This window comes from Neomonachus schauinslandi, chromosome 7, assembly GCF_002201575.2.
Source record: "Neomonachus schauinslandi chromosome 7, ASM220157v2, whole genome shotgun sequence".
NCBI classification, from domain to species: domain Eukaryota; kingdom Metazoa; phylum Chordata; class Mammalia; order Carnivora; family Phocidae; genus Neomonachus; species Neomonachus schauinslandi.
This window is the reverse complement of record NC_058409.1, coordinates 82569045-82591695: the sequence shown is the minus strand read 5'-3', so window position 1 is coordinate 82591695 and position 22651 is coordinate 82569045. Positions and strand designations below refer to the sequence as shown.

The window sequence follows — 22651 nt, the reverse complement described above, 5'->3', positions numbered from 1 at the left end:
CTCTTTCCTTTGTTTTTCTATATTTATGGTATTTTTTTTCCCCACCATTTATGAGTAAGTTGCAAACAAGGTGCCTCTTTACCCGTAGTCTAGAATGAAGTCCTGAAGAACAAGAACATTTTCTTATATAAGAAAGTAAAATCGTCAAAATCAGGAAGTTAACACTGATAACAATACTATTCTCTAATCTACAGACATTATTCAAATGTCTATAGTTGTCCTACTAATGAATGCCATTAGAGAATTTTTTTCTAGTCCAACTGAGACCACTCATTGTTCTTGCTTAACATGTTTCTTTAATCACTTTTAATCTGGAACATTTCCTCAGTTTTTGTCTTTCATAACCTTGGCATTTTTGAAAAGTATAGGCCATTTATTTTGTAGAATGTCTCTTAGTTTAGATTTGATGTTATGATTAGATTCGAGTTATAGATTTTCAGCAGGAACACATAGAAATGATATTTTGTTTTTCTTAGTTCATATCAGAAGGCACATAATGCCAAATTGTCCCATTACTGGTGATTTTAATTCTGATCAATTGGTTAAGGCGTTATCTTTCAGATTTCTTCACTATACAGTTGCCATAATTTTAGACAAATAATAAGCATCTAGTGGGAAAATACTTTGAGACTATGTAAATAACCTGTTTCTTCTCAAACTATCAAACTCCCATCTACTAGTTTTAGTATCATTAGTGATTTTTTTGTCTGAAACACATTACTGTGGTGATTGCCAGATGGATGATACTAGAATTTTTAATATTAGCTGGTTATTTTGCAGTGACCAAATTTACAAGCAGATACTCTGCTTTGAATGTCTAGCTTAGTTTAGTCTAGAGAAGAAAAGAATTAGGAGATGGTTGACTCTAACCATTTGAAGTTTTGTGGACATAGTTTGTGTTGCTTCAGCAGGCAGAACTAGAGCACTTACTTCACATAAGTCAGACTTCTGACAGGGCTCTTCCACACTGGCAGGTACCATCCCAGAAAGCAGTGTCTCTTCCACATGGAGGAACTGGTTCTGTTTCTTGAATGCCTGCTCTGGTGCCATCTCTGTTCCAGGCATGTGTAGGCATCATGCATCGACTCATTTAATTTTTTTTTTTTTTTTAAAGATTTTATTTATTCATTTGAGACACACAGATACAGAGAGAGAGAGAGCATGAGCAGGGGGGAGACAGAGGGAGAGGGAGAAGCAGGCTCCCTGCTGAGCAGAAAGCCCGATGCGGGGCTCTATCCCAGGACCCTGGAATCATGACCTGAGCCGAAGGCAGACGCCTAACCATCTGAGCCACCTAGGCGCCCCTAATTTGTTTTATAGATGAAGAAACAGAGTAATGGTTAAATACATTTTTCACATTGTTTAACTATGACTCAGTTAAATGTGGAGTTAAATCCCTGTTTTATGACTCTGGGGCTCTTCCTCTTTGCACTGTATCTCACTGCTAGGTGAAGGAGTTCTAGTGTTGCAAGGGAGGTTGGATTCACTAATTTGTAGTTTAAATTTTAATTTTAAAATCTGTGGTTATATGAGAATGTTCCTTTGTACTATGTGGTGTCTGCTAATTGTTACATACTACTGAGCTTTATCTTCCTAAGAATACTTTTGTATATTTTGGCAGTAGATTTGTAATTTTAATGATGGCACAAAAGTTGACATCAAAATTGTTTTGAGCTAGTTTGTATAACCGGATGTTCCTGACTGTACTCGACTTCTCATAGGAACACAGAAGTCAACAGAAATTTGCCTTTAGTTAGACAAAATAAGCTCAGTTTTGGAGATACTGGTTTTGAGGTGGTGAGAGTTAATCGAGGTAAAGTGCCCCACAGAAAACTAAAAATGTAGGTCAAGAGCTGAAGAATGTTTGGAATTAGGTGGAGGTTTAGGAATTAACTTACAGAGAGGATAACTGAGGAAATGGACTTGAATGTAATTTCCAAGGAGGCAAGATTAGAAAGAAGAGGACTGATGAGGACATACTATGGTTTCCGAATTTTGAAGTATGTGGTTATTTCCAAGACTAGAGGAAAATGAGGAATCTATGGCTGTCTAGGGGTGGAGGAAGGAGATTAGGACCAGACTAAAACTTATTTTCTTCAAGAGGATTACAGTCCTTTAGTAAAAAAAATAATAATAATAATAAAAATGAATAGTTAAGAGCTAAATATTTTTCAATATGAATAATGATGGAGGAGGCCTACTTCTCAAGAGAATAGAAAGACTTGAGAAAATAAAATATTTTTAGGGCCTAAGTAATTAAGCAGTACAAAAGGTGAGAGAAGAAAAAGAGGCTTTGACTAATGGTAGAATTGAAATAAATGCAGTAATTGTCTTTACCAGGTTCTCATGTAAATTTGGGTTGGCACTCAAACGAACAGAAGGGGAAATATATGGGAAAGAATTAGGAGGGAAAAAGTACTACCTTTATCCCAGCCCTAAGTAATCCCCAGAGTTAGAACTAGAATCATAAGAATTTTCCTATAAATGTGTCGTGAGTATGGCAGCTTACTGGGCGAGGTAGTGGTATCCTAACTCCTTATGCTTAGTATTTCACTTTTCTGTTGTGTTCTTCCTGCCCCTCACCACACAAGATTTATATTAAAATATTTTATCATTAAAATATTTAACATTTTCTGCTTGTACTGTATTTATTGGCTTATTGGTAATTGCTAATATAATTATGTCTTCATAAAGATTTCCCAAATCATGGTTGTTGTGGGTTTTTTTTTTCCCTCAGCCTGTTTGACGGCTTTGCAGATGGACTAGGAGTTGCTGAAGCGATTTCTTATGTGGATCCTCAGTTCCTCACCTACATGGCACTGGAAGAACGCTTAGCCCAGGCTATGGAGGTATTTTAGTGACTCTCTCTGATGCCCATATATATAAGTTGGTGGGATGCAAAATTATAAAAATTAAAGGTTTTTTTAACTGCTTTTAAGAAGAGTGAATAATTTTTCATCAATAACATTTACTGAATAGTGATTGCCACTAGCATATGTATATAAATTATTCTAGACGTTCTGCCAATTTGCCTAGAATTTGCAGTATTTCCTAGTTAGTGTGGAATAGAAAATGTTTTGCTTACATTTAGAAAATGCACTTTTCCTTTATTGAATTATCTGGGTCTGTAAATCTGAGTATTTTTTATATACACACACAGGTGTATTTATGAAATGAAATTGAAGATCTCTAAGGATATATTACAAATAACTTTTCTTTTTTTTTTTGTCCTCATGGCTTCTAAATACTACCTTGCTGCTTAACGAAGTTAGACATTTTACTCCCATTATCTCCATATACATAATACTTAAATAAGTGTGGCATGAAGTTTTGTCTTGCCTTCTTTTCCTTATTTAACTAAAACACAAGTGCTTGTATTTGCCTAAGGTCAGAAGTCCAAACTTTTCATGTTTGGGAACTTCCACTGCACTAGTGGATTTCATTATTAGACGTCTTTTCTTGAAGTTATATTTCTTTTTTTTTTTTTTTTTAAGATTTTATTTATTTATTTGACAGAGAGAGACACAGCGAGAGAGGGAACACAAGCAGGGGGAGTGGGAGAGGGAGAAGCAGGCTCCCCGCAGAGCAGGGAGCCCGATGTGGGACTCGATCCCAGGACCCTGGGGTCATGACCTGAGCCGAAGGCAGACACTTAACGACTGAGCCACCCAGGTGCCCCTCTTGAAGTTATATTTCTGAAATGATTTCCAAAGTAGAAAAATAACTGAATGAGTCAAAAGTAAGAGAACAAAAATGAATGAGAAAACTTTCAGGGACATTATAACAGCATTTTATCTTGAAATTTTCTGGGTTAGAAAGTCCAGTTTAGATTCATAAATTAGACAGTAGGTAGGTAGGTAGGTAGAACGACCTATCTGTCTACACATACACACACTTAAGGTAGCTTTGCTTTGACATCACTTTTTTTACATGTGTGTAATCTTCCATGGAGAACATTGATCAGTTACATGCTTTGTTTGGTGTATCTTTTTTTTTAAAGTAACCATAGCAGGAATACTGTGTACTAGGAGAAAAGTCAGAAAGAACATCATAAGACAATACACTTAGGACTTTTCCCAGATTATTCCTTGCCTTACTAAATTCCGACACATGAAATAGTGGCACAGTGTGATAGCTTGTATCAGACATATAATACATAAAGATGAAGGATCACTAACTTCCTTGAGTTCAATTAAATTTTAAGTGACCACAATGGAATATATACATCCTAGAGTCTGGTTTCACAGTGCTTACACAGTTTTTCCCATTAGTATGCTAGTGGTTTATGATTTCCTACAGTATAGAGATATCTTTAAAAAGAAATTTTGAGAATTAAAATAGAAGTTTCATTATTTGTTACCAGTAGGAAATGTGACATTTGATTGGCTTCTAGCAGAAAGATTGGTCGGGTGGGTGGGGTATGTCATACCGGGTAAAGGCACTAGCAGAGCAGGCAAAACTTAGAGTCCCCACAGTGTTGGCTGCTGCTCTTCGGGAACCCAGTGACAGGTCATTCTGACCCATCTATCCTCCTGCATCTGACTAATGGGCTGCTAAGTGTCTCCCTTCACTACAGCTTAGCAGCTTCCTCAGATTTAGTGCTCTGCTTTATTTTATTTGAATTCAGTTGACAATCGGTACAGTTCCATCTTCTTATCACTCTCTAGAAATCTACTTTTCTGTGTCTAGTATTCAGTTATTCAATCATTTTGAAAAATGAAGCTGAAATAATTTATAATATTTAACAACGTTCTTGAAATGAAACAAAAAACTAATAAGACAAACTGTGTGCTTTTGTTTGTTTTTTTCTCAAGCAGCTTGATCTCTTTGCAGCACTGGTTGTTTTCATTTCTGTTATTTTCCTAATACCAGACTGATCTGTTTTTCCAGATAGAGGCTTTTGGTGAAAATATTGATAATAAACATTTGCCTCGTATCTTGTTTCAAATTGAATACGAACGGACAAAATATTTAAGATCTTTAACTGTTTGATACAATGATAATAAAGCTTTTTACTCCGAACCAGTTTTGAAAAAAATTCTTCCCTTTGCACATTTATGTTGACATCTAAAATTTTTTAGCATAAACCCTAAACAATATTGTTTACCGTATCATACCTCTTTGCAATAAAAACATATTCAAGAATTTAAATATAGGGGCGCCTGGGTGGCTCAGATGGTTAAGCGTCTGCCTCCAGCTCAGGTCATGATCCTGGGGTCCTGGGATCGAGCCCCACATCGGACTCCTGGCTCAGCAAGGAGCCTGCTTCTCCCTCTCCCTCTGCCTCTCTCCCTGCTCATGCTCTCTCTCTCTCTGTATTTTTGTGTCTCAAATGAATAAATAAAAATCTTAAAAAAAAAAAAGCATTTAAATATAAAAAAATTGACTTAGAGTTAAAATTGTTTGTAGCATCCAGTTAATAAAAACAAATTTATAAATGTTGATAAATATTGAAACATAAAGTAAAATTTGACCAGAAATGTATTTCTTAATGAGATGGAGACTTTTTTCCTTCCTTATTATGTTTATGAGTGAATTCTATTTATTCCTAAAATGAGATATAGCTCAACATCAGTTTTGTTTTTCATCTTTATGAATGTAAGCTTGAGAAACCTTGTGCACATAATAAATTGATGGGGATGGAAGGAGTTTATCATAGCAATGTCACTTAGTTTTTCTGAGATATTTGCCAAAATCACATCAACTTGACAGATTGTCTAGATCCTCCAATTTTTTTTGAAAGCAGATGACTGGAACCTACCTACAAAAATGTTATTCAGTCATTACTTCAGTTTGACCCCATTATTTCAGATTGTCCCTTTGATTGGGTAAGAAGTATGCTTTTATTTATAAAGTGAGGAAAAGGTTAATATAAAAAGGAATATGGTAACTGAGAACCAGCATGGTACTTTGATACACGTACATTTTTAGGCAGATCAGTTTGAGGAAAGGTTATAAAAGAAAGTTAACTGGATTGAAATTGAGTCTCTTAAGACTCTCCATGCCCATGGACCTCTGGAAAGTCTTTACACACTTACAGAGCACCTCATATACACTGGGTTATCGGCTTTAGGAAAGTAGTACATGACGTAAGAGCGTGTGCTTTTGAGTTAGATAGATTCATTTAGGCTCTGTGACCTTGCACCGTTCATTTAACCTCCTTAAGTTTCAGGTCCTTATCTACAAATTGGGAATAATAAAATTTACCTTATGGATCATTGTGACATTATGTTAAAGCACTTAGTAACATAGCTGGTGCAGTGTAAGCTCTCAATAAATGGCTGTATTGAAAGATCAGATCAGTCAAACAGGTGGTAATCATCTAGCAAATCTGGTTCAGTGATATTCAAAATCAGTATGAAATCACTTGTTATAAATCTTCATTCTTAAACTAAATTGTGTTTTATTCTTTAAAAACTAAATTTTGTACTGACAAAGATTATGCTACTTTAAACCTAAGTAGATTCCAGTTGTGCTATTTAGTCCATCTTGTTGTCTTTCTAACACTTGGACTAACTTATGAAAATATATTATACTGCCTGAGGTATAGATAGATTTTTGTATTTTTATGGATTTTCATAGCAGTGTTTTTAAATCAGTCTCTCTTACTCTTGTTGCTTATAAGTGACTCCAGATCACCTTAAGTATTTGTCAGTACCAAGCCAATAAATTATTTTTACATATGTGAAATTCCAGGTATGTATTAGCACTGCAAATGTGCAGATAATCATCAGAAAGGAATAATGAACCTATTGAGACAAACATGTATCAAAGCGTAAGTATCCTACCAAAAATGGAACTTGCTATAAATAGTATCCCCCCCCTTTTCTTTATGTGTGGTATTAGATGAATTCTTACAGTCTGTCTTGAGAAGTACACAGGGAATCAGAGGACATTCGTGATTATAGTTATATGAGAAAGAAGGGACATTTTCTGTTTCCTGATGGGAAAGTTTAAAGAATTGTTAACTATAATTGGGGGATTAGAGTAACAAGGATTTACTTAGGAATAAAGATATTTCTAAAGAATATAGAAAAAGCACATATAAGGAATTGTCACCACATGTCAGGCTCAGATCGCCTAAGAAAGAATCCCCACTCCACTCCAGGGCTAGGATTCACACTTTGATGGAGATGGCACAGCTGTGGCTTGCTGAGTGGCAGAGAAGTCACTGTAGTGCTGCACTGGCAGAACTTGCTGGAAATCAGCCCTGGGGTGCTGCCGGGGAAAGTTATTTATAGGGAGATGTCTAACTGGAAGCACTGTGCTGCAGAATTGTCCAGGGTGGATGCTGGGGAAGCTACTGGCCACTGAGCGCTGCTGGCAGCATGCATTACAAGAGCTAGATGCTGGAGAAGCTGTGGGTATTGCAGAAATCTGCTGCTGGAGAAAACCACGCATGCCATGGAAGCCTATGTCAAGCAGGCACACTGGGATGAGAAGCAAAGCCGTTTTCCTTCTGCAGTGTCTCTGCAGCGTCTTCGATGAACAAAGTTTAATTAATGCTGTGACAGCTATCAGAGGAAAATACTTAAATAGCCCAAATCCATTTTCACAGAGCTGGCAAAAACAGTGAATTTGGATTTGAGGAGCAGTAATTGATAACTGGAGAACCATATACACCTGTATATGGGAACTGGATCCAATATACACCTTTCTACACACATTTGAACTCCCTTCAACAGCAATGCGACTATTCCACCTAATGAGATATAGCTAGCTATTCTTAAAATGAAGTTTTCACCCTTTCTCAAGAATGAGCAGATGAACAGACTCCCAAGGGTCATTATATCCATCACTAAATATTAATTACTCTACAAATTCAGTCAGGCACACTGAATATTCTCTTACATAAAGATTAAATTGTAAAGTTAACTGCTATATGAAATAAAAATGGGAAGGAGAGAGAAAAAGAAAATGGTTAGCAGATACAAGTAAACACATAACAAGCAGATAGAAAATATGCAAAACCTCCCAGTCCTTGTTTTTATATTTGGTCACAGGCTATAATTGATAGCTGTGGTTTCCTTCTTCGGGAACCCATTCCATGTTTTCTGTGCCTTCGGCAAGAATCTCAGCTGGTTAGGATTCTTTACTTGGTGGAGTGACCCGAACCTACATTCCTGAAGAGTATGTGTTCTCAATCATCCTGCCCTTTTTTTTTGGATGTTGTCATTTTCTGATAACTTCACTGTTGGGCATAGATGTAATACGAGATGTACACTCCAAGCGAGATTATCACAGGATTCTCAAGTTGAGGAAAGCTGGTCTGTGGAGGGTACATAGAAGCACTACTGAAAAAAGGAGGCTCTGAGTGACTTGGGTATTCAAAATAGTCTGTTTCCTCTGAGTCCAACCAGATGTTCCCATTTTAAGTATCAGAATCCTGATTGAACCAATCAGTGACACAACTTTTGAGAAACTTGACAAGACAGAATTAAACTCTCCTTTTCATTTAGCAGTTCACACAATTATATTTTGTGTTTGATTTTCAGAGATAAGATGTTCTAGGGCTATCATGGAAACTGGTTCTTATACAGTACCTGGCTCTGAGAGTTAATGGGCCCGGGTTTGTCTTTTTACCTTCGGATGTGAGCCTGGGCACTCTAAAGGATCCCATCCCACATTAGATTTTATAGTCGTCATTATTGCCATAAGATCAAGTGCAGCAGGCTCCTGGGCTCCCAAGACACATGTATTAGTTTGCACTTCATTGCAATGGATCACAGTGGTAGTTTGATTGTGATTAATGTGATTATTTGTAATCAGGCTTTGGATTGATAACATTCCATTCCTGTTGGCCAGGAGCAGGAATAGCAGCTTTACGGAATAATCTTAGGACTGAGGTAGAGCACACACACCCCACCCCAGCCTCCGCCCTGGGCTGAGATCCAGACTGTTGGGGAGGGCACAGCCATGGCTCTTGGAGAAGTGCTTGTGCGACTCTGCTGGCAGAACTTGCTGGAAATCTGCCCTCTGGAGTGCTAGAGAAACTTCATAGGGAGGTGACTAACTGGAAGCACACCGTTGCAAAGCCACCCAAGATAGGTGCCAGGGGAAGCTGCTGGCTACCTTACACTGCATTGGTCAGGCTCTGGAGAAATGGCATGTGCTTTTGGAGCCAGGCGCTGGAGAAGCCACTCACACTAGAGGAGCCTCGTGCTGGAGAAGTCATCTGTGATGCAGAAGCCCACGATAGGGAACCCTTAACAATGCTACTAGGGCCTGGCCAGCAAGCCCACTAGAACCAAGAAGCAAAGTCCTTCTGGGAGAGCTCTCTAGAGCCCTCTACTGACAAAACCTAAGGTCATACTGGCCAACAAGAGAAAAATATTCAAAAGGCCCAGATCTGTTTTAACAGAACAGAAATGAAAGGTGAATTTGGAGCTATGAGTCAGTAATTCCTTTTCTGGCACACCGTTTTTCTTTTTGCAGTCTCTGCAAATTCAGAGTCAAATTGGTGTTCAGTATTATTAACTATATTTACTAACTCTTATGATGAACCTTTTTTGCTTTCTCCTTTTTTAGTTCTGACTTTGCTTAGGCCTTGGCCCTAGCCTCTATTGTAAGTCATCTCAAATCCTTTTTGGAAAGACAGAATTCATTGTGCGATTATCTGGGCTAAATCCTGAAGAGTATACCAAAGGTTATGTCTGCAATCCAAGAGAGGGCAATATTAACCGTCAGGCAGAATCCTCCTCCTACATGGGAGGCCCAGTTTGCTTTTTATTGTGGTAACATACACATAATGTAAAATTTATCCCTCTAACCATTATTGAGTGTACAGTTAAGTAGCGTTAAGTACATAGTAAACAGTAACTCCCTACTCCCTCCTCTCCCCAACCCATGGCAACCACCATTCTACTTTACGTCTCTGAGTTTTACTACTTTAGGTACCTCATTTAAGTGGAATCATACTGTATTTATCCTTCTGTGACGAGTTCATTTCACTTAGCGTATGCCTTAGAGGTTCATCTGTATTGTGGCATGTGTCAGAATTTCCTTTTGAAAGCTGAATAATATTTCATTGTATGTATATACCACATTTTTCTCAGCTTTATTGAGGTATAAGTGACATATAACATTGTGTAAGTTTAAGGTATACAGAGTGTTGGTTTGATACACTTACATAGAGCAAAATGATTATCACTTTAGGGTTAACACCTCCATCACCTCACATAATTTCCATTTCTTGTGGTAAGAACATTTATGACTTTTACTCTCAGAAACTTTCAGGTATATAATACAGTATTGTTAATTATATCATCATGTTATACATTAGATCCCCAGAATTTATTCATCTTATAACTGGAAGTGTGTACCCTTTGGCCACCATCTCCCCGCTTCCCCTATTCCTCACCATTCTGCTCTCTTTTTCTGTGAGTTCAGGTTTTTCAGATTCCACATGTAAGTTATATGATACGGTACTTACGTTCTCTGACTTACTTCACTTAGGATTTTTTTTTTCCTTTCTTATGGCTGAATAATATTCCAGTGTGTATATATAGGTACCTCATCTTTATCCATTCATCTGTTGATGGACACTTAGATTGTTTATCTTGGCTATTGTGAATAATACTGCAGTGAACATAAGAGTGCAGATACCTCTTCAAGATTCTGATTTCATTTTCTTTAGGTATATACTCAGAAGTGAAATTGTTGGATCATATGGTAGTCCTATTAACTTTTGGAGGAACTTTTATACTGTTGTCTGTACCAGTTTACATTCCCACCAACAGTCCCCAAGGGGTTCCCTTATCTCCACATCTTTGCCAACACTTGGCTATTTCTTCTCTTTTTGGTGATAGCCATTGTAACAGTTGTGAAGTGATACCTCATTGTGATTTTGATTTGCATTTCTTTGATGATTAGTGATGTTGAGCATCTTTTCATGTACTTATTCATTTGTATGTCTTCTTTGGGAAAGTGTTCATTTCCTCTACCCATTTTTAAATTTTTTTTTTTTTTACTGAGTTGTATGAGTTCCTTATATGTTTCAGATATCAACGCCTTATCAGATATATGATTTGCAAATATTTTCCTCCACTCTAGTTTAGCTTTTCATTTTGTTAATGGTTTCTTTTGTCATGCAGAGCTTTTTAATTTAATGTAGTCCACTTATTTTTGTTATTGTTGCTGTGCTTTTGTTGTCATACCCAAAAAATCATTGGCAAGCTCAGTGTCAAGCACCAGTGTTTTCTTCTAGAAATTTTATGGTTTCAGATCTTATGTTCCTAAGTCCTTAATCCATTTGGAGTTAATTTTTGTGAGTGGTGTTAAGGTAGAGGTCCAGTTTCATGCATGCAATTATCCTTCTGCATGTGATTATCCGGTTTTTCCAGTATCATTTATTGAAGACAGTATCCTTTCCCAGTGAATATTCCTGGCTCCCTTGTCAAAAATGTTAATTGTCCATATATGCCAGGATTTATTTCTGGGTTCTTGATTCTGTTCCACTGGTCTGTGTGTCTGTTTTTATGCCAGTACCATATTGTTTTTGATTACTACAGTTTTGTAGCACAGTTTGAAATCAGAAAGTGATGCCTCCAGCTTTGTTCTTTGCTTTGGCCATTCAGGGTCTTTAGTGGTTCCATACAGATTTTAGGATTTTTTTCTATTTCTGTGAAAAATGCCATTGAAATTTTGATAGGAATTGCATTAAATCTGTAGATTGCTTTGGGTAGTATGGACATTTTAATTTTTCCAGTTCCTTAATATGGAATATCTTTCCATTATATCTTCAGTCTCCTACATCTTTCAATTTTCAGTAAACAGAATCTTTCACCTTCTTGGTTAAGTTTATTCCTAAGTATTTTATTGCTTTTGATGCATTGTGATTGGAATTGTTTTCTTTATCTCTTTTTCGGATACTTCATTGTTAATGTGTAGAAACACAACTGATTCCTATATCTTGATTTTGTACCATACAGCTTCCCTGAATTTGTTGATTAGTCCTAACAGCTTTTTGGTGGAGTCCTTAGGATTTTCTGTATAAAAGATGACATCTGCAGACAAATACACCTTTCCAATTTGGATGCTTTTTATTCCTTTTCTTCTTGCCTGATTGCTCTGGCTAGGACTTTCGGTACTGTGTTGAATAGGAGTGGTGAGAGTGGGCGTTCTTGATCTTAAAAGCTTTCAGCCTCTCACTGTTGCTTATGATATTAGCTCTGGTCTTGTCATATATGGGTACTTAATTATGTTGAGGTACATTTCTTCTATACCTAATTTGTTGAGAGCTTTTATCATGAAAGAAGGATGTTTTGTCAAATGTTTTTTTCTGTATATATTAAGATGATCATATTTTTATCTCTTATTCTATAAATGTGGTATATCACATTTATTGATTTGCATATGTTGCAGCCATTCTTGCATCCAGGGATAAATCCCACTTAATTGTGGTGTATGATCCTTTTCATGTGCTGTTGAGTTCAGCTTGCTAGTATTTAGTTGAGGATTTTTACATCTATGTTCATCAGGGTTATTGGGCTGTAATTTTCTTTCTTATGTCCTAATCTGACTTTGGCATCAAGATAATGCTGGCTTCAAAAAATGAGTTTGAGACCTTGGAAAGGATTGGCTTTAATTCTTTAAATGTTTGATAGGATTTTCCAGGGAAACCATCTGATCCTGGGTTGGGAAATTTTTGAGTACTGATTGAATAGTCTTACTTATGTTAGTCTGTTCAGATTTTCTATTTCTTCTTGATGTCAGCATGTTGTGTATGTTTCTAGGAGTCTATCCATTTCTTGTGGGTTATCCAATCTGTTGGTGTATAATTATTCATGGTAGTCTCCTATGATCCTTTATTTTTGTAGTGTCAGTTGTAACCTCTCTTCTTTCATTTCTCATTTTATTTCAGTCTTTTCTTCTTTTTTAGTCTAACTAAAAGATTTATCATTTTGGTGTTTTTTTTTTTTTCCAAAAAACCAGCTCTTAGTTTTGATATTTTATATTATTTTTCTGATTTCTATTTCATTTATTTCTGCTCTAGTATTTGTTATTTCTTTCTGCCAACTTTTGACTTTGTTTTTCTCCTTTTCCATTTCCTTAAAGTGTAAAGTTAGGTTGTTTATTTGAGATCTTTTTTTTTTTAATGTAGGCATTTATTACTATAAACTTCCCTCTCAGAACTGCTTTTGCTTCATCCTATACGTTTTGACATGTTTCCATTTGCTTTTGTTTCAAGATATTTTTTTATTTCTTCTTTTACCCATTGGTTGTTCAGGAGTGTGTTGTTTAATTTTCACATATTTATAAATTTTCCCATTTTCTTTCTATTGTTGATTTTTTTGTTTCTTGCCATTTTGGTCAGAAAGAGAGTTGGTATGATTCCAGTCTTCTTAAATTTGCTAAGACTTGTTTTGTAACCTGTCATATGATCTATCCTAGAGAATATTTTGTGTGCACTGGAGTAGAATGTGTAGTCTGTTGCTATTATATGGAATTTTCTGTATATTCTTAGATCTGTTTTATCTAAAGTATACTTCAGGTCTGATGTTTTCTTTTTCATTTTCTATCTGGGTGATCCATTCTTTAAAGTGAGGTATTAAAGTCCCCTACTATTATTTATTGTTGTATAATCTCACTTCAGATCTGCTTTTATTTGCTTAATATACTTAGGTTCTCTAATGTTGGGTGCATGTTTATTTGTCATTACTATATCCTCTTGATGAATTGACCCTTTATCATTAAAAAATAACCTTCTTTGTCACTTGTTACCACTTTTGGTCTGAAGTCTATTTTTTCTGATACAAGTGTAGCTATCCCTGCTCTCTTTGGTTTCCATTTGCATGGAATTTCTTTTTCCATCCCTTTACTTTGAGCCTGTGTGTCCTTAAAGCTGAAGTGGGTCTCTTGTAGGCAGCATATAGTTGGGTCTTGCTTTTTCAGTCCAGCCAGCCACTCTCTGCCTTTTGCCTAGAGAATTTGGTACATTTACATTTACAATAATTATTGATAAGTAAGGACTTAACTAATACCATCTTATTAATTGTTGTCTAGCTGTTTTGTAGTTCTCTTTTTCCTTTCTCCCTCTCTTGCTGCCTTCTTTTGTGACTCGATTTTCCATAGTGGTATTGTTTGATTTCCTTCTCTTTATCGTTTGTGAATCTAACATAGATTTGTGCTTTGTGGTTACAGTGAGGCTTGCATAAAATATCTTAACACTGTATTTTATACTGATAACAACTAATATTACATACAAAAACTCTATTCTTATTCCTCCCTTTTATATTTTTGTTGTTACAGTTTACCTCTTTTTATATTGTATATCATTAACAAGTTATTGTAGCTATAGTGATAACTCTTGTCCTTTAACCTTTATACTAGTATAAAGCAGTTGACACATTACCACATTATAGTGTCATAATACGCTGAATTTGACTATATACTTTACCAACCACATTTTGTTTATCCATTCATCTGTTGATGGGTATTTGGGTTTCTCCCTTTCAGGTCCCATGAATACAAGTCCCACCTATAGTTCTAATTTAATTGTAGCCGGAAGGGCTAATCAAGCCACAAAAGGATTATACTAGGCGGTCATATGATTTGTTGTTCCTTTCATCCTTGTTAGAATAGTAGCTTTATATAGACATTGAACCCCTAATAAAGTTCACATCCCAGATAACCTAGTAATATTAGTGAACTAGTCATGTGGGTTTGCTGATTCTGTGCCAGTGATAGATATAGCCATTCAGGAATACATTATTTGCTTCTATGCCTTTAACATCATCTGGTAACCTTATCTTTCAAAGGTTGAGCCTGTCCAAAAGTGTTTACTTTCTTTCATGTTATTGATTGCACACAGGAACTCCTAAGTTGGAAGAGGTAACCACTCTTCTGAAGATACAAAATTGGTGGGCAAGTAGACGATTATTGAGACAAGATAGATTTTTGTTGTTCTTGTGAAAAGTTTGGTGCTTTTTTTGGTGTGTTTTTTGATGTTTTGGTGTGATGGTGGTTCCTTTTGGGAGGAGACAAAAAGGACAGGGGACTGAAGCAGAAGAGAATAGTGATGCATATAATTTTGAAAGATACCTTAAAAAATAGGTTTTTTTTAGTTTTAAAGTGTTTTCTAACAAGGAACTGTGACTTCTTTTTCAGACTGCACTGGCACATTTAGAGTCTCTTGCAGTGGATGTTGAGGTGGCCAATCCACCAGCCAGTAAGGAAAGCATTGATGGTCTTCCAGAGACCCTTGTTCTTGAAGACCACACTGGTAAGGGCAAAGTTGATCTCTAATGTCAAATGATGCATTGCATGTGTAAGTATATTATCAGTGCACCTGAAAGATAAAATACTGACTGTTAGAAACTTTCATTAGTTTTTCTATGAAACCAAATTCTGACAAACTTTCACCTAGTAGAAGAATATTTTTAACTTATTAAGTCATGGGCTGGAACAAATGTGCCCCAGCCAACTTTTCTACAAAAGCAATATTTATTAAATTCTGAACTGTCATATATTACAGAAACATGTTTGGCAATTACTTTTTCAAAGATTGGTTCTTCTATCATAAGTATCATCTGTGAGTTAATATGTTGATTTTCAGTTTTACTAAAATTGAACTCTGTGGGATTGATCAGATTATTTTTTGTTTTCAGCAATTGGTCAGGAGCAGTGCTGTCCAATCTGTTGCAGTGAGTATATTAAGGATGATATAGCAACAGAGCTTCCCTGTCACCATTTCTTTCACAAACCTTGTGTCTCAATTTGGCTACAGAAGGTGAGTTTTATTTTTACTTTTTGAAGTTAAATATTTTAATAGTTCTCCTGAAAGTTAATGATGATAGTATCTTTTAAGCCTATTTTATTTAGCTACATACTTGCAGTACTTTTTAATTAAGTGTTAAAAATTGATTACGTCTTAGTGATTACAGATTAATGATAATATGAAACTATTTTACTAACATTTCTCAAAAATAAGATAGACAACACTAATTGCTTGACATTTAATTAGTTTTGGAAATGATTCAGTATCAAAAAATCATTTTAGGATAAAGCTAATTAGATCTTTAATCATATCCCTGAAATGTGTTTTCAAAAATATCATAAGCAAAAAAAAAAAAGCCTTTGGCACTACTCAAAGTACTGTAATAATATACAGATATTCTGCTAATACAAATCATTGTCTTTGAAAATGTATATGAGAAATATGGAATAATCTACCAGGTACCTCCTATTCCAGCTGTATATATTCTCCCTAAATATTTCCCCAGTAATTTTTAACTACATTTGAATTACTTGAGAACAAAAGAGTCTTACTTAAATCCTCTCTGTGAACTCTGTTTTTACATAAAGTATGTTTACAGGCAGTAAGGTAGAAATTCCCAAATCACTTTCACAGCTTATTTACTTAGGGATATAACGCCCTCTCTTCCCTACAGCCACTCTCTTCCTTTTCCCCTTCTTTGTCCCTCCCCTTCTTCCTCCTTTCCTTTCTTTCCTTTCTCTTTCTTTGCTGTTTGCTACCCTTCTACTGCCACTTCATGGTTGTCAAAGTTCTACTTAAGATTTGTAAAATCCAATGCAGAAATGTTCACCATTCCATTATAAAATCTGAAGTTTCTCTCGGCTTTCAAGGCCTTCTGCGATCTAGCCCCCAGCCTGTCTGTTTACATTTACTCCTCTGTACATTTGTTTATGTTTGCTTAGCTGGTGTAGTTTTCCCCCTGTACCATCTGTAAGATTAGATGATCTAGGTAGGGCCAGCTTAAATTCCACCTTTTTTGTCCTTCATATCCCCTTTATTTAAATTCTCAGGGTAGTATCTAAGCCTGAAGAAGGATCTAAATGTTCCTGCTATGTGTCAGGCACTGGTAGATGACCTGTGTATTTTCTCATTTAATTCTCACAATAACTCTGGGACATACTGGGACATATCCTTATTCCCATTTTCCAATGACTTTTACTCATCCAAGGCTGCACAGCTGGTATGGGGTTGATGGAGACCACATTCATCTGATTCTAAAATGTTGTTCAGGCCCAGTCCGTATGACAGGTGCACAATAAATGCTTGCTAAATTAAATTCTCGAATTGTAAACATTATATATGTTGTACAGCTTTGAATTGTCATTGACTTGGCTATAACCCCAAGTAATAATCTCCTCGTCTCTTCCCTGTCAAGAAAAAGCCTTTCCTCTGGGGAAAAAATCCCCAAGATACGAATCTTTGTTTAACAGCATGATTTCTATCAGGGCTGTCTCTTTGGGGGAGAAAACATATTCTCGAGGGGATAATCTATCACCGGATGACACATCTCTATCATCTTTGGTCCAAAGATATACTCACAGTATGACTGCTTTCCTTGTCCCATCTTCCCTCCTAGCTCTACAGTTGATTTCTTTCATCATTTAGAAGGCACTTAACTCTCCATATCTTTTTGAAAAGGATGGCTAATAAAGAAGGTCTGAGGCCCATCTGTTTTGACATACACTGGAGGCTTCGGTATATGTAAGGGAAGTCCGTCCTAGGGGATGATTTGGTGTTACAAATATGTGAATTAATTAGGTCTGTGGTTTCTCTAATGTAGGCATCATGGAGTAAATAATAAAGCTAATTCAGTTCAGGTGAGGACATGCACTGTGACTCCTTGCTCACATTCCACCATAGCACCGGTGCTGAGCAAGGAGTGTAGTAGACTCTCTGTTAATCCTGAATGAAAGATGACTGACCTGAAAGGTACAAACACGATTAGGAGACGCTATTCACCCTCAAAGAAATTAGAATCTGATTGGGATAAAGAGGAAATAGCATCACAGTTTTGTCTCTCTGGATTGGGTGGGTTTGAAGTTGATTGATTTGTTTTGTTAAGTTTTTTGATTTGTTTTTAGGATACCGATACTGGTTTTTTTTCTTTGCTAAGATATTATGTGGCAGTTAGGACCCTTCCTTTGGCTCTGACCTTGTTTTCCTCCCCCTCCAGTCGGGAACATGCCCCGTGTGCCGCCGCCACTTCCCACCTGCTGTCATCGAGGCATCGGCAGCTGCGTCCTCCGAGCCTGACCAGGAGGCCCCCCCTTCTGGCGACAGCTCTGCGGAAGGCCCCTAAACCTTAACCCTTGAATGAGATCACTCTGTCAAAGTCAATCTGCAAATTCCTTCTCAATCTGATGTGCAAATAATTATATATAAATAAATTTAAAATGCTATATATAGTCTATGCCATAGTTTAGAAAGAAGAATATTAACCTTTCTAAACTAAATTTAGGTTCGCAAAAAGTACTAAACATTTTCAAGCTGAATGTTGAAGCAGTGCATCCATTTTCTTTTGTTGAATATGTTGGTATTGTAAAGTCAAGCTTACCAAATTAACTCTCTCCAGAAGAAATAATCATATATGTGGCACATATTATTGGTTTTGTCCGAAGTACTGCCACTAAGTGATTATAATTAAGCTCTCCTATTTGCATCAAATGTGAAGACTGTGATCACAACAGTAGTAAAATTTGGTTTCATTGGAAATAAAAAGAATTCTAAAACATGCTTTTTTCATTGGTTGCTTTGCTTTTGCTACATCAGAACCTCTTGGTTCATAATACTGAGTGGTTTCTTTAGGAGGGTGTCTACTCTTCCATCTTTGTTTAAAATTAGGACTTTTTAGAATGCCAAACCAAGGCCAAAATTTTGGCTTAAACATCGCAAAATTTTAAAATCTTGAACGTAATCCCCTTGGAATGGGTAGACAGTAAAATTTTTTTTTTTCCTTTTTCTAAATGGTGGATGTGCTTAAAGTAAGGTTAGCAAAGCATGAGTGTTTTACTATGGTTGGTCCTTCCGGTAAGGTTAGTAAAGCTTATGAACAATCTAGTGTGCTCAGTGTTTGATATGATGAGATGAATTAGATGGCCTTATGAAATCCTTTCTCCCTTTCTGCCTGGTTACAGTTATACTTGAGAATATTCATGGCACATTTGTTAAATAAATACTGGTTTTTTAGTTTATAAATTTATAAATATGTTTATAAATTTATAAATATTAGATACAGTTTGTTTAAAGTAATTTTGGTTCCGAAATATTTTGGAAAGTCTGAAAACATGCATCAAAGTGTTTAAACATTCATTCTGTTGCATCCCAAGAGGAAATCTGATCCTTAAAAAACTGGAGGGTTAATTGTACCAACCTGTATAAAGCATAAAATTGATGGGGTATAGGACAGATTTGGCCATGTCTTTTTACAACATATCTAAACCTTACTGTGTTGTAATTTATTCCTTTAAAGTATTCCTGAACAATGATTATTCACAATACATTTTCAGCATTTGTTTCTTTACGCTAATTTATTTTGATAAAATTATTCACCTGGAAATAAATAATAAAAATGGGTTGTTTCGAATTAAACTAAACTAAACCCTGGGTGAAAAGGGAGTAGATTATATGATCACCTAGTGACTATGAGCAGGACTGAACATGTAACATGGTTCCTTTCTCTAAAAGGGAAAAGAAGACCCTGACCCCAGATTTACCCTCTAATAAAACAGTTCTGTTCAGACTCTCCTATAAAAGTGAAGAAATGAGCTTTCCTTAGTTGTTTTTATGGGAAATTTGGCCTTTAGGGTCATCCATAATTATATAACCCCAAAATAAGATTGCACAGCTTTCCATTTAGGTGATTACACCCAGTAGGCAAATATGTACAAAGATGGACATAATATTTAACTTCCAGATGTGATTTGCTATCAGTACCGAGAATGATAGCTGTTAGAATACCACATTTGAGCAAGCAAAATTGTAAAGCACGTAGTGAGTGTACATCCATCTGAGTAGTACATTGATTATTTAGTTTGGACACGTAAAAGGAAAATTTATATGGCTTCCCAAATGCAAAATTACATTTTATTTGTGTAATTTCTCTGAGTATTTATATTCCATCTCTTTTCTCCATTCTTAAATGGATTTTCACTGTTGGCACATTTGAGGCTTAAATATAAGGAACATAACACTTGCATTCTAATTTTTGCATATATTGTAAATGTGTGTCTGGTATTTACAGCAAAATACTGTGTATCCTTTTATGGGTAAAACAAAACTGAACATTGCATGCATGTAATGTGGTGACTTTGTAATTTAGGGGTTCTTTGGGGCTTCTGTGACTTTGGAAATGCTTACATTCAGGCCTTAATGTTGCATTAGCTAGCATGTTTTCCTTCTGATGTATATAGTCACTGTTGTATAAACTAATCTTTGCTTGTTTTCTACTCTGTGATCTTTCCATACCATATTTCATTGATGATCAGTTAGTGTCAAGGAGTCAAATCAGATTAAAATTAATTCTCATGTGTATATTGTGGAACTTTGTGACTAGTGTGATTTTTTATTTTTTTCTTTTCTTTTTCTTGTTTCTTTTTTGTTGTTTGTTTCCTTTAAGTAATACTGATCAGTTGTGATGCGTACTGGTTAAACTGACATTGCTACAGATTGCTCTGTAGTAAGCCACAAATTATATTTAGGCAGTATTAAGGGCCATCAGTTCTCTTCTCCTAGTAGCAGCTGTCCCAAAGAAAATATTTCTTATTTGCCTGTTAAGATTTAGCTATTATCTGCCAGTTGTTAAGAGGTTTTGGTTCCAAACTCAGCCAGTAGTGTTGAGAGCTGAACTTAAGATAGCAGTTGTACTTTTTGCTTTCCATCTGTTTCTATCCTTCATTCTTGGCTCCCTACTATCTATAAACAGCTGCTATGAAGGAGAAAAGTTGAGTAAGAGTTGGCTTAAAAAAAATTTTTTTTAAGAAAATTCAAATTTTAGGATTTTCATGGTAACAAGTTGATACAAGCAAAGGTAGAAAAGTTCAGATACCAAAATATTGTTTGATCCTCTGAAATACTGTTTGATCCTTTTGAAAAAGTTAAGAATATATGAAGGTAAATTAGGAATAAGTATAAATATTGATAAAAATATTGTTTCTCTTATTTCTCTATGTTAAGTGACTTGACTTAATTTTATTTTTTTTAAACATTTTCTTTTCCTTGTAATATGAATGCTGATATTTAAAGGTAGATCCATGTGGTTTTCTATTGTTTCTCTTAATTGTTTATCTCTGAGCTAACTAACTCTTAAGATTATTTGTGATTTGGATTTATATATAAGCTGTTAAATATATATGAACTGTTAAAATGGAATGCAAGTTTTCAAAAGCCCAGGTCTAAATGTATTGATTGGTTTATTGTTCAACAACCCCAGTCCATCATTTTCCGTGTAAATCATAAACAATAAACAGGATGTACTCAGTGGTCATTTCTAATATTTAATTGTGCAGTCACATCACTTCTATAATTTAAACCCCTAGAGGATTTAGCATCAATGGCAAAGAACACAGCTATTAAAAAAGCCTGGAATAGGCTCCTGGGCACATGATTTCATAGTCCTTGAACTGTGACCCAGGAAGGCCTAACAGCCCAGCTATACAGAAGTTGTTGATGGACTTCTAGAAGGGCTCTGAAGGAGTAGTCCCTGCCCTCTCCTGCCTAAATGTTCTCAGCAATCCTGTGGGTTCAGCAGAGCCTGATTTCCACACTGACTCAGGACTGCATAGTTCTGTCCTGACTCAAAGTTCTTGGACAGAGGCCCACCTCGCCTCAGTGGCTTCCTTCAGATCAGGCATAGGACTGTTACCAAATCTACCTGTTGAGGAAGATTCCTCATGACTTCCAGAGGGTTCAAAGACCTCACCCATTTCAGAAGGGTAAATTGAGTGCTGATAGATTATGCACATATTAAATTAGAAAATGCATCATTTTGTTTAGAAGCTTTAGAATGTTTAGAATTGTGATTTCCCCCTTAATAGAATAGATACGTGCTAGAAAATAGCCTTGGAGCTAGAGACAGGGTCGGCACACCTCTTCTCTAGTGCCAAATCCTTTTATAATTGTCATATGATTTTTATCCAGCCACTGCTTCCAGAGTTAGAGCCACTCAGCACTCCCACAAGGGATGGATTTCATTGTTAGAAGTGTGTCACCCACGTGTGTTTATAAATAGCACATGTGACACTAGACAGAAAGGTCCTGTCTTTTTTTTTTTTTTTTAAAGATTTTATTTATTTATTTGACAGAGAAAGACACAGCGAGAGAGGGAACACAAACAGGGAGTGGGAGAGGGAGAAGCAGACTCCCTGCCGAGCAGGGAGCCCGATGCGGGACTCCATCCAGGGACTCCAGGATCATGACCTGAGCCGAAGGCAGTCGCCTAACCAACTGAGCCACCCAGGCGCCCGGTCCTGTCTCTTCTGTATAGTCACCTCTTCATACCTTCCCTCAGACTTCACATTTTTCTCAGTTCTCACATGATGTCCATTCCAGACCAACCTGGCATTGGCCCTTTGATTCCCTCTCTTAAAATACATTGTTCAGCACTAAACAGAGTTCTTCGGTAGTCTGACAAGAGCAGGGTCCAGAGGCTTTATTGCCAGCTTCAGAGTGATTCTCATGACTGTTACGATTGGAATATGTTGATGTTATCTGTTACCATCACCATTAGGGAAGCATATCACACTGTTGTCTCTTGCTGAACTTTACAGGCATTGCTGGCAAGCCAAATCCATTCCTAAAATTACTTAGACAATTTCTCCGTAACCTCATTGAAGCACTGCATTCATCCTTATTCGATTTTACTTTTAAAGGTCCTCACGAGTTCTGATTCTTTCTCTT

General features: G+C 36.3%; 1 protein-coding gene across 2 annotated transcripts in view; it reads left to right on the top strand.

Moving 5' to 3' along the window:
- Positions 1-21235, top strand: part of PJA2 (praja ring finger ubiquitin ligase 2) — a 70520-nt gene extending 49285 nt beyond the window's left edge. For both annotated transcript variants that reach the window (XM_021701478.2, XM_044917081.1), the window contains exons 7-10: positions 2738-2849; positions 15109-15223; positions 15609-15730; positions 17931-21235. In XM_021701478.2, coding sequence (XP_021557153.1) covers positions 2738-2849; positions 15109-15223; positions 15609-15730; positions 17931-18056 — 475 coding nt within the window. In that variant the 3' untranslated portion in view covers positions 18057-21235. The remainder of the gene's footprint in view (positions 1-2737; positions 2850-15108; positions 15224-15608; positions 15731-17930) is intronic.
- The last annotated feature ends 1416 nt before the right edge of the window (positions 21236-22651 follow it).